This window comes from Mobula birostris, chromosome 10 (assembly GCF_030028105.1).
Source record: "Mobula birostris isolate sMobBir1 chromosome 10, sMobBir1.hap1, whole genome shotgun sequence".
Taxonomy (NCBI): Eukaryota; Metazoa; Chordata; class Chondrichthyes; order Myliobatiformes; family Myliobatidae; genus Mobula; species Mobula birostris.
Window position 1 is genome coordinate 6281777 of NC_092379.1, and position 12310 is coordinate 6294086.

Here is a 12310-nt window from a genome sequence, read left to right on the forward strand (position 1 = left end):
TATATTTATGCATATTAAATAGTTAAATTAAATAAGTTGTGCAAAATCAGAAATAAAAATTAGTGAGGTAGTGTTCATGGGTTCAATGTCCATTCAAGAATCGGATGGCAGAGGGGAGGAAGCTGTTCCTGAATCATTGAGTGTGTGTCTTCAGGCATCTGTACCTCTTCCCTGATGTTGGCAATGAGAAGAGGGCATGACCTGGGTGATGGGGTCCTTAATGATGGATGCTGCCTTTTTGAGGCTTCGCTCCTTGAAGCTGCCCTGGATACTGCAGAGGCTGGTGCCCGTGAGGGAGCTGACTGAGTTTACAACTCTCTGCAGCTTCTTTCGATCCTGTGTAGGTTGCTCCCATGCTCTCACCTCCACCCCCACCCCCCACACCCCATTTCCAGACGGTGGTGCAGCCTTTCGGAATGCTCTCCACAGTACATCTGTAGAAGTTTTCTAATGTTTTAGGTGACAAACTAAATCTCCTCAGACTCCTAATGAAATATAGCTGCTGTCTTTCCTCCTTTATATCTAAATTGATAGATTGGAATTAAGTTAGGTCCTCAGAGATATTGGGCCCCACCCCCGCCCCAGGAACCTGAAATTGCTCACTCTCCCCCTTTCTGATCCCACTATGAAAAATGGTTGGTGTTCCCTTTCTAATTCCACAATCAGTTCTTAGAAACTACTCAAGTTGACTCCAAGGTTGTTACTGTGACATCACTCAACTAGCTGGTATATCTCACTCCTGCGCACCCTCTCGTCTCCATCTGAGATTCTGCCAACAATGGTCGTATCATCAGCAGATTTACAGATGGCATTTGAGCTGTGCCTAGCCACACAGTCATGGGTGTAGAGAGAGTAGAGCAGTGGGCTAAGCATGCATCCCAGAAGTGCGCCAGTGTTGATCGTCAGCGAGGAGATGTTATCACCAATTCACTCAGATTGTAGTCTGTTTAGTAAATCAGAGATCCAGTTGCAGAGGGATGTAGAGGGGCCCAGTTTCTGTGTCTCTTCTGTCAGGACTGCAGGAATGATGCCTAGCTATAGTCAATAAACAGCATCCTGACATAGGTATTTGTATAATCCAGGTGATCCAAGACTGCGTGGAGAGCCATTAAGACTGCGTCTGCCGTAGACCTATTGTGGTGATAGGCAAATTGCAGTGTGTCCGCGGCACCAGTGATGTCAACACCACCACACAGTATCACCCTTGGCTGGGGAATGGGGTTGGGAGCTTTTGACCCAAGGCAATAGATTGGGATGAACTTTGCAGAATTGACTACCAATGATAAGTCATGATTGGGTGGTTCGGTTACACACTAGTTGGTAATGCCACCTCCAAGCTCCAGAGACCCAAGTTCGACTCTGACCTCAGTGCTGTCTGCTTGTGTGTTCTTGGAGTCCCACCCCGACCTGTTTCCTCCCAGATTCCAAAGATTTACTGATTGGTGGGCTAATTGGTCGCTGTATATTACTATTAGTGTAGGCCAGTGGTAAAAGAATTAGCAAGTGGGTTGTAGGCATCTGCAAAAGGCAATAGGTTACAGATCGACAGGGAAACAAGAATTAAAGCATTGGGTACAAGCGATGGGATGTTATGTTGAAGTTGAGCAAGACATTGGTGAGGCTTAATTTGGTGTATTGTGTATAGTTTTGGTCACCTACCTACAGGAAAGATGTAAATAAGGTTGAGAGAGTGGGGAGAAAATTTACAAGGTTGTTGCCTGGTCTGGAGGACCTGAGTTATTAGGAAAGATTATAAGGTTAGGATTTTATTCCTTGGAACACAGAAGACTGAGAGAAGATTTGATAGAGGTATGGAAAATTATGAGGGGTATAGATCGGGTAAATACAAACAAGCTTTTTCCACTGAGGTTGGGTGGGACTACAACCAGAGGTCATGAGTTACGGGTAATCTGTGACAAGTTTAAGGAGAACATGAGGGCAGAATTCTTCACTCAGAGGGTCATGAAGTATGGAATGATTTGCCAATGCAGGTGGTGCACGCAGGCTCAATTTCAACATTTAAGAGAAGTTTGGATAGGTACATGGATGGCAGGGGTAAGAAGGGCAGAGGTCCCAGTGCAGGAAGATGGGTGTAGGCAGTTGAAATGGACTAGATGGGCCGAAGGGCCTGTTTCTGTGCTGTACTTTTCCATGACTCTGTGACTGTAAATGGAATGGGACTTGAGATGATTACTCGCTGGGAGCTAGTATTGATCTGACGGGACGAACAGCTCCCTGCATTGCAATAACTAACTAATTGCATCCAGCCTCTCCATGCTGATAGTAACACTCAGTCAGCTTTGATCAATAGTTTGCAATCTGAATCAGAAAGTGCTGCATTCAAATCCCAGCTCAGGTGCGATGTGCAAAGAGCCAGGCTGATGCAGTGCTGCAGAACTGAGAGAGCGCTGCACTGCTGCATCTTTACTTTTCCATTGCAACATTTGCACCAGAATTGCAGCTCTCCTTACCAACGACGCAGAGCATCCCATAGGAAAGGCAAATTCCCTGTTACAACCGTCACCTGATGGAAACTCACCCTCGCAAACTTCACATGTCACTGTCAAGATGCTGGGATGCAGAGTAAAAAATTGCAGCTATAAAATTCAAGTGAAAATAAGTAAACAATTCATCTTCTTTTAGTTCTCGTTTATCAGCAGGTGCACAGGAAACTGTGATACAGACTATTATTTGACATAGAACATAGAAGGTTTAGCACTGTACAGGCCCTTCAGCACACGATGTTGTGGCAAGCTGTTAACCAACTCTGAGATCAATCTAACCCTTCTCTCCTACATAGCCTACATTTCTCTATCGCCCATTTTTCTATCCTTTGGACAGGAAGTCCTACAAAAGGTAGTGGATTCAGCCCACTACATCACAGGTAAATACCTCCCAGCCATTGAGCACATCTGCAAGAAATGCTGTCTTGCAAAAGCAGCATCCATCATCAGAGATCCTCACCATCCAGGCCATGCTCTCTTCTCGCTGCTGCCATCAGGTAGAAGATACAAGAGCCGCAGGACTCGCACCACCAGGTTCAGGAACAGCTTCTACCCCTCAACAAAAGAGGATAACTACACTCACTTGTTCCCACAACTAATGACCTCACTTTAAGGACTCTTTACCTCATTATCTCATGTTCCCGTTATTTATTGATATTTATTTATATTTGCAATTGCACAGCTTGTTCTCTTCTGCACTCTGGTTGATCTTTCATTGATCCTGGTATCATTACTCTTCCACAGATTTGCTGAGTATGCCCGCAGGAAAACGAATCTCAGGGTTGTATATGGTGGTGTATGTGTACTTTGATTATGAATGTACTTTGAACTTTGAAGAGTTTCTTAAATGCCCCTAATGTATCTGCCTCTAACACCACCCCGGCAGTGTGTTCCACACACCTACGACTCCTAATCCTACCTCTGACATCCCACCGATATGTTCTTCCAAACACCTTAAAATTATGCCCCTTCATATTACCATTTCCCCCTGGGGAGAAGGTCTCTGGCTGCCCACTCTATCTATGCCTCATCGTCTTGTACACCTCTGTCAAGTCAACTTTCGATCCTCCTTCGCTCCAGTAAGAAAAGCCCAAGCTCTCTCTAGCTATCCTCCTACGAATTGCTCTATAATCCAGGCAGCATGCTGGTAAATCTCCCCTGCATGCTCTCTGAAGCTTCCCGATCTAGGCATGTACCTGCCCCAAAACATGGCAGTAAAGGTAGGTATCCTGGGCCAGTTTCTAGCCCTTCTTCACAGATTATCTGGACAACAGGGTGACGCCTATGGCAGTTTGCAGTCCACAAATTGGCTATTGTTATAAGTCCATAAGACCCTAAGATATAGAAGCAGAATTAGACCATTTGGCCCATCGAGTCTGCCCTACCATTTCATCATGGCATCATTTCCCTCTCAGCCCCAATCCCCTGCCTTCTCCCCTTGTCCCTTCATGCCCTGACTAATCAAGAATCTATCATCCTCTGTCTTCAATGACTTGGCCCCCACAGCACCTGTGGCAACAGATTCCACAGATTCACCACTCTCTGGCTAAAGAAAATCCTCCTCATCTCCATTCAGCTGTACCATCTGGTCTTAGACTCCCTCACCATAGGAAACATCCTCTCCACATCCACTCTATTGAGGCCTTTTGACATTCGATAGGTTTCAATGAGGTCACCCCTCATTCTTTTGAATTCCAGTGAGTACAGGCCCAGAGCCATCAAACGCTCTTCATATGACAAACCTTTTAAACCCGGAATCATTTTCGTAAACCTCCTTTGAACCCTCTCCAATGTCAGCACATCCATTCTTAGATAAGGAACCCTACAGTGCTCACAATACTCCAAGTATTGTGAAAGTGGCTGCAGTCTGACACTGGCTATACTTGAATCCCTAGGAAGAGGTACAGTCAACATTTCGGGCCGAGACCCTTCGTCCTGACCAGAGATGCTGCCTGGCCTGCTGCGTTCACCAGCAACTTTGATGTGTTTTGCTTGAATTTCCAGCATCTGCAGATTTCCTCGTGCTGGCTATACTTGAGCTGTGATAGATCGGCATCCAATAAGACACTATATAAATGCAGCTCAAAAATTCACCGCAGACGCTGAAAATCTGAAATAAAAGTGATAAGATGCTGGAAACACTCAACGGGTCGGGCCGTTAGAGGATTACAGGTGAAACAGGAATTCATCACAGCTTGGAAACTGAGAAAAAAAAAGTTAGTTTTAAGTTGCGGAGAGGGTGGGGGATTGATGAATTGGACAAAGGAGAATATATCTGATTGGGTGGGGCCACGGTTGCCATGAGAATGGCAAGAAAACTTGACATGTCGCAAATGACAGATCAAGGAGTGTTAATGGTGCGGGTGGGGGGGGGAAATAAGTGAGCCAACATTGAAGACACTGTCACTGAAATGTCAGCTGTTTCTCTTCCTACAGATGCTGCCCCACCATCTGAGTATTTCCAGGATTTTAAAAAATGTTCATACAAATGTCATTTTTAAAAAATTAACCGTTTCCCCATTTGGTGCACAAGTTAGGAAGTGCTGCAGAGAGTCCAGTCCAGCAAGGTTCAAGAATGCTGTTGACTATCTCGGTACTAACACAGTCTCATTTGTGTTCCAGCAATAGGAACCCAGCAGCGGAGAAGCCCCACTTCCCTGGCTATCGAACTGTTTGAACAGCATGTGGGTGGACACATCCTACAGGTAAGGAGAAACCTCCGGGTGGATCTTCTCACTTGAGAAATCTGGTAGGACAAAGTTGTATCAATGTCCTAAGTTTCTCTGATAAGACAAGGCGAGTCATTGTCAGAGGGAAACAATCATAAAAGGTCCAACATCTCACTGACAATTCCTTCCTCGACTCTTCCCTGCAAAGTTCAGCCGCTCCAATCGGTTTGTCAGGCACTGAATGGCACGCGAACGCAATTTTTAGGAAGCCTGGACCTCGTCAGACCACAGCGTTGGGTTTCTTGCATCTCTGCGCAATTCATTTGCTTTTCAATGTGCCAACGATGTGAACCGCAGTACCGCAGAGCGGAGCTGAGGCTCGGGACGTGGGCAGGCTCCCCTCACAAGCAGCAGCGCTGCGGGGGGTACTGGGTGGTGTGCGGGGAACGGCTGCTGCTGACCGCGGGGTTGGTGGGGGGAAGGGGCGTGCTCGATGATGATCTGAGGTTTGACCGAGGGGGCAAATAGAGGGCTAAAGTCAAGCTTCTCACTGGTGGTGGCTTGGGGCAAAGCCCTCAGAGAGGAAGTGAATTGAACTGAATTGACTTTATTACTTACATCCTTCAAATACGAGGAGTAAAAATCTTTATATTACGTCACTGTCTAAATGTGCAATTATAGTAACTTATAATAAATATTATGTACAACAGGACAGTCAATATAACATAGAAATACAGTTGTGTCACCTTGAGTTAATCAGTCTGATGGCCTGGTGGAAAAAGCTGTCCCAGAGCCTGTTGGTCCTGGCTTTTATGCTGCGGTACCGTTTCCCGGATGGTAGCAGCCGGAACAGTTTGTGGTTGGGGTGACTCGGGTCTCCAATGATCCTTCAGGCCCTTTTCATACACCTGTCTCTGTAAATGTCTTGAACAGTGGGAAGTTCACATCTCCAGATGCGCTGGGCTGTCCACACCACTCTCTGCAGAGTCCTGCGATTGAGGGAGGTACAGTTCCCCGGAAAATCCTTGTGCCTGCTTTGGCGTTGGTTTATTGGTGTCACCTAGAATGCAGCACCATACAGGCCCTGCGGCCCACAATGGGATGCCGACCTTTTAACCTACTCCAAGATCACACTGACCTTTCCCTCCTATAGCCCAACATTTTCCTATCAACCATGTGCCTATCTAAGAGTCTCTTAAGTCTGCCTCTAGCACAACCCCTGCAACACTTTCCAAGCAACCACCACTCTTCGGGTCAAAAATGTTATTCGGACGTCCCATAGAACATATAGTCATAGTCATAGTCATACTTTATTGATCCCGGGGGAAATTGGTTTTCATTACAGTTGCACCATAAATAATAAATAGTAATAGAACCATAAATAGTTAAATAGTAATATGTAAATTATGCCAGTAAATAAGTCCAGGACCAGCCTATTGGCTCAGGGTGTCTGACCCTCCAAGGGAGGAGTTGTAAAGTTTGATGGCCACAGGCAGGAATGACTTCCTATGACGCTCTGTGTTGCATCTCGGTGGAATGAGTCTCTGGCTGAATGTACTCCTGTGCCCACCCAGTACATTATGTAGTGGATGGGAGACATTGACCAAGATCACATGCAATGGCAGATGTTAAAGGACCTCAGTCTCCTCAGGAAATAGAGACGGCTCTGACCCTTCTTGTAGACAGCCTCAGTGTTCTTTGACCAGTCCAGTTTATTGTCAATTCGTATCCCCAGGTATTTGTAATCCTCCACCATGTCCACACTGACCCCCTGGATGGAAACAGGGGTCACCAGTACCTTAGCTCTCCTCAGGTCTACCACCAGCTCCTTAGTCTTTTTCACGTTAAGCTGCAGGTAATTCTGCTGACACCATAGAACAGTACAGCACGAGAACAGGCCCTTCGGCCCTCAATGTTGTGCCCAGCCCAACAAATTAGTAATCAAATGGCCAACTAAACTTACCTCTTCAGCCTGCACGAAGTGCATACCCTTCCACTCCCCACATATTTATGTTTCTATCTAAACGTCTTTTAAAAGTCTTTAAAGTATCTGACTCTACCCCCACCCCAGGCAGTGTGTTCCAAGCACCCACCACTCTGTGTGCAAAAAATCGGCCCCTCACGTCTCCTTTGAACTTACCCCCTCTCACCTTAAGTGAATGCCCTCTGGTATTAGACATTTCAACCCGGAGAAAAAGATACTGTCAGTCTACTCTATCTCTGCCTCTCATAATCTTATCAGATCTCCCCTTAGCCTCCGCTGCTCCAGAGAAAACGACGCAAATTTGTCCGCCCTTTGTTGTAGCACGTGCCCTCTAATCCAGGCAGCTTCCTGGTAAACGTCTTCTTCACTCTATCCAAAGCCTCGACATCCTTGCTATAATGGGGCGACCAGGATTTATGCAATATTCCAGCGGCCGCCTAACTAAAGTTTGTTAAAGCTGCAACTTAACTTTCTGACCTTTGAACTCAGTGCCTTGACTAATGAAGGCAAGCTTGTCATGTGCTTTCTTAACCACCCTGTCAACCTGTGTAGCCACTTTCAGGGAGCTATGAACTTGGACCCCAGGATCCCTCTGTTCATCGACACTGTTAAGGGTCTTGCCTTTAACAGTGTGCTGTCTCTTTACATTTGACCTATCAAGGTGCAACACTTCACATTTGGCCAGGTAAGCTCCATCTGAACCTGAATCAGAATCAGCTTTATTATCACCGGCATGTGGCGTGAAATTTGTTAACTTAGCCGCAGCAGTTCAACGTGATACATAATCTAGTGAGAAAAAAATGATAATAATAAATAAAATTAAAATAATAATAATAAATAAACAAGGAAATCAATTACATATATTGAATAGATGCTAAAACAGAAATACTGTATGTTAAAAAAAAGTGAGGTAGTGTCCAAAGATTCAATGTTCATTTAGGAATCAGACGGCAGAGGGGAAGAAGCTGTTCCTGAATCGCTGAGTGTGTGCCTTCAGGCTTCTGTATCTCCTACCTGATGATAACAGTGAGAAAAGGGCATGCCCTGGGTGCTGGGGGTCCTTAATAATGGACGCTGCCTTTCTGAGACACCGCTCCCTGAAGATGTCCTGGGTACTTTGTAGGCTAGTGCCCAAGATGGAGCTGACTAGATTTACAACCTTCTGCAGCCTCTTTCGGTCCTGTGCAGTAGCCCCTCCATACCAGACAGTGATGCAGCCTGTCAGAATGCTCTCCATGGTACAACTAGAGAAGTTTTTGAGCCAATTCTCCACCTTATCTGCAGCTTATCTTTATCCCACTGTGTTCTTTGCCAGTCTTCTACGCTATCCACAACACCACCAACCTTTGTATCTGTTGTGTATTTAATATTTCAATAATATTTAAGTAATCTGTTTTATATTGTTTGATTAACCATTCTTGTTCGTTTAAATAATTAATTACACGTTATATGTAAAAATACGTTAATTGCATACGTCATCGCGCTACCATGTGATATGTGACCCACCCATCTACACTTTCATCCAGATCATTTATATACATCACAACCAGAGGCCCCAGTACAGATCCCTGCGGCCACCACTAATCGCAGACCTCCAACTAGAATAAGTCCCTTTGACCACTCTTCTCTGTCTTCTGTGGCTAAACCAGTTCTGAAACCAAACTGCCAGTTCCCGATGGCTCCATGGATCCCATGCATCTCAATCTTCTGGATGAGCCTCTCGTGAGGGATTTTATCCTTAGCCTTAACAAAATCCATGTAGACAACATCCACAGCTCTACCTTCACCAATCATCTTGGTCATAAGTTACTCGGACGTGACCAGCCTGGCACCAAAGCCATGCTCGCTCCCCCTAGTTAGGTCAGAGTTTGCCCCTTACACTTTCCTTCAATCACCTTAAAATCATGCCCCCTCATATTTGACATTTCTGCCCTGGGAAAAATGTGCTGTATCTGTATGTCTTATCGTCTTGTACACCTCTATCAACTACCTTCGCTCCAAAGAGGAAAGCACTGGCTCACTTGGGCTTGGTGAAGCTGTGGAATTCGTTACCACAGGGGGCTGTGGGGGCCAGGTCATAAGGCAGAGGTTGATAGGTTATTGATTAGTCAGGGCATGAAGAGATACAAGGAGAAGGTAGGAGATTGGGGTTGAGAGGGAAATGAATCAGCAATGGTGAAATGGTGGAGCAGATTCAATGAGCCAAATGGCCAAATTCTGCTCCTATATCTGATGGCCTTGTGGTCTCACTTAACCTATCCTCATAAGACATGCCCTCTAATCTAGGCAGCGTCCTGGTAAATCTCCTCTGCACCCTCTCTAAAGCTTCCGAGTGAGATGTTTTTGTTTTACGAGGCCATCCAGTCAGGCCAGGCCATGCTTAGGTGCAGCAAAAAGAAAAATTAGATTAGATTAGATTATGAGGACGCGCAGTCCTCCTTTATTGTCATTTAGTATTGCATGCATTAAGAAATGATACAATGTTCCTCCAGAATGATATCACAGAAACACAAGACAAGCCAAGACCAAAAAAAAACTGACAAAAACCACATAATTATAACATATAGTTACAACAGTGCAAAGCAATACCGGAATTTGATAAAGAACAGACCATGGGCACGGTAAAAAAAAGTCTCAAGATCTCTCGAAAGTCCCATCATCTCACGCAGACGGTTGAAGGGAGAAACTCTCCCTGCCATGAACCTCCAGTGCCGCAAACTTGCCGATGCAGCACCCTGGAAGCACCCGACCACAGCCGACTGTTGAGTCCGTCTGAAAACTTCGAGCCTCCAACCAGCCCTCCGACACCGAGCACTGAGCACTGAGCACCATCTCTGCCGAGCACTTTGACCCCGGCCCCGGCAACAGGCAATAGGCAAAGCCGAGGACTTGGGGCCTTCCCCTCCAGAGATTCTCGATCGCACAGTAGCAGCGGCGGCGAAGCAGGCATTTCAGAAGTTTCTCCAGATGTTCCTTCGTGCTTCTCACGTCAATTTCCATCAGATCAGGATTGTGCACGGCCCCTACTTACAAATACGATATCATTTCAGAGCGGCCGCACGCGCTGCGTCACGCTGCCATCTTCTCCTCCCCTCTATTCCCCTCTATTCCTCCCCTCTATTTATTCCTCTTATAAATAATGCAGAATATAGAATTGCAGTTACAGAGAAAGTTAGTTACTGCCTGATATGAAGCAATGAAGGTACTCCATCTCTGTCTGTCCTCGGCCATCTTCTCTATTGTGCCCCAGCTGTGCTCCAGTGCGCCCATTCCTGCCTCTGTGGTACGGCACCAAGTTGCCTTTGGTCTCCCGCGTTTCCTCCGAATTTCAGTTCTCCATTGAAGTGCTGCCTTGATGATGGAGTTGGCCTCTCGCTCCTCATCACGTGCAAAATCCGTCTCCAACGCTTCCTCGTGGTGATTGTGGCCATGTCCTCTTGGCGACACTGAAGGAGTAGGACGTGGCTGGAGATCATTCTCGACCGGAAAATATGGAGCTTTTCCCGGAGGCTGATGGTACTGTTGGCCATGGCAGTTTTGAAATATGGAAGAAAATGTCAAACTCGAATGGGTCAATGACAGAGGGATGGAGACGCCCATTTTTCTGAGACTGTCTTTACAGAATCCCCTGCCCCCACACCCCCCCAATTTGTGGAATCTGAACTGATGCCTGCTCTGGGATAATCTAATCAGAGCAATTGATTGTGGACACAAGGAGTTTCAGAAAATGACCTGCTAAACCGGAGACCATTCTCAGACATGTTTGTAAGGTGCTAAAACCTATTTAAGAAGCAATCTGTAATCTCATTAAACTCAGTGGCTAGTTCATCTCGATTGGCTGGTCTGGACCAATCGGAGTCAAAAGGAACAAATGCACAAGGCTGGTGGTGGTGGGAGAGGGGCAGAAACCATAGAATAATGTGCATTGTAGCCCTGAATTAGCGCCAGTAAAAAGGTAACACACACAACACAAAATGCTGGAGGAACTCAGCAGGCCAGGCAGCATCTATGGAAAAGAGTACAGTTGCCGTTTCGGGCTGAGATCCTTCAGCAGGACTGGAAAGAAAAAAGATGAGGAGTTTCAAGCCCAAAACATCCACTGTACTCTTTTCCACAGATGCTACCCGGCCTACTGAGTTCCTCCAGCATTTTCTGTGTGTTGCCTGAATTTCCAGCACCTGCAGATTTTCTCTTGTTTGCCAATAAAAAGATGTTATTGGTGAACCAGGTGAAGCGTATCTAATGACACTGAAACACTACATTTGAATTATAAGGAATGGATATAAAAATGGACACTTTGATTGCACAGTCAGCAATAACTCTTTCGAAAGAATCACCATTGCAAGGTATAAACTCCAAGCCAGGGGCTGGGAGGAGAAAGGATCAGTCGTCTGGCCAACGGAGATCCACTATTTCGGTGTTATAAATTGGAAAAGTGGTCTGAGTGAGTATTGGTACAGAGGGAACAGTAGTATTCATGATTTAAGTTGCTGGCCCGTGGTCAACAGAGATACATTGTTGTTTGTGCAGAGACAATAGAGTGGGAGCTTTGACTAATTTCAAGTTGCGTAGCAAGTTTCCTGGTTCTGTTGATGAACGGTTAACAGCATGGAATGAATACAGCTTAGCAAGGTTGTTGCAGAGAATGGAAGGTGGACTAATACATTGCAAGGGCCACAACAAGATAGGTTGGGAGGTGAGGTGTTGGTCTTTGGCACATGAAAGGTCCATTCAAGAACTTGATAACAAGCTTTACCTGAGTCTGGTGCTGCGTGATTTCAAGTCCGTTTCTTCTGCATGTTGGAAGAGTGGTTACCATGGTAGTCGCAACCAGTCCATCACAGGTAAAGCTCTCCCAGCCATGAAACGCTGGCACAGGAAGGCAGCATCCATCATCAGGGATGCCCACGACCCAGGACATGCTCTCTCCTCACTGCTGCCATCAGGAAGGAGGTACAGGATCCTCAGGACCCACACCACCAGGTTCAGGAACAGTTATAACCCTTCGATCATCAAGAAGAAGGTACAGGAGTCTCAGGAACCACACCACCAGGTTCAGGAACAGTTATTATCCCACAGCCATCAGGAATAAGGTACAGGAGCCTCAGGACCCACACCACCAGGTTCAGGAACAGTTATAACCCTTCGATCAT

General features: G+C 46.0%; 1 protein-coding gene across 1 annotated transcript in view; it reads left to right on the plus strand.

Annotated features, from left to right (window-relative positions):
• The window catches only part of LOC140203783 (neuronal PAS domain-containing protein 3-like), a 765293-nt gene that overhangs the window by 401770 nt on the left and 351213 nt on the right, over positions 1-12310 (plus strand). Inside the window, exon 4 of the mRNA XM_072269856.1 lies at positions 5127-5209. Coding sequence (XP_072125957.1) covers positions 5127-5209 — 83 coding nt within the window. The remainder of the gene's footprint in view (positions 1-5126; positions 5210-12310) is intronic.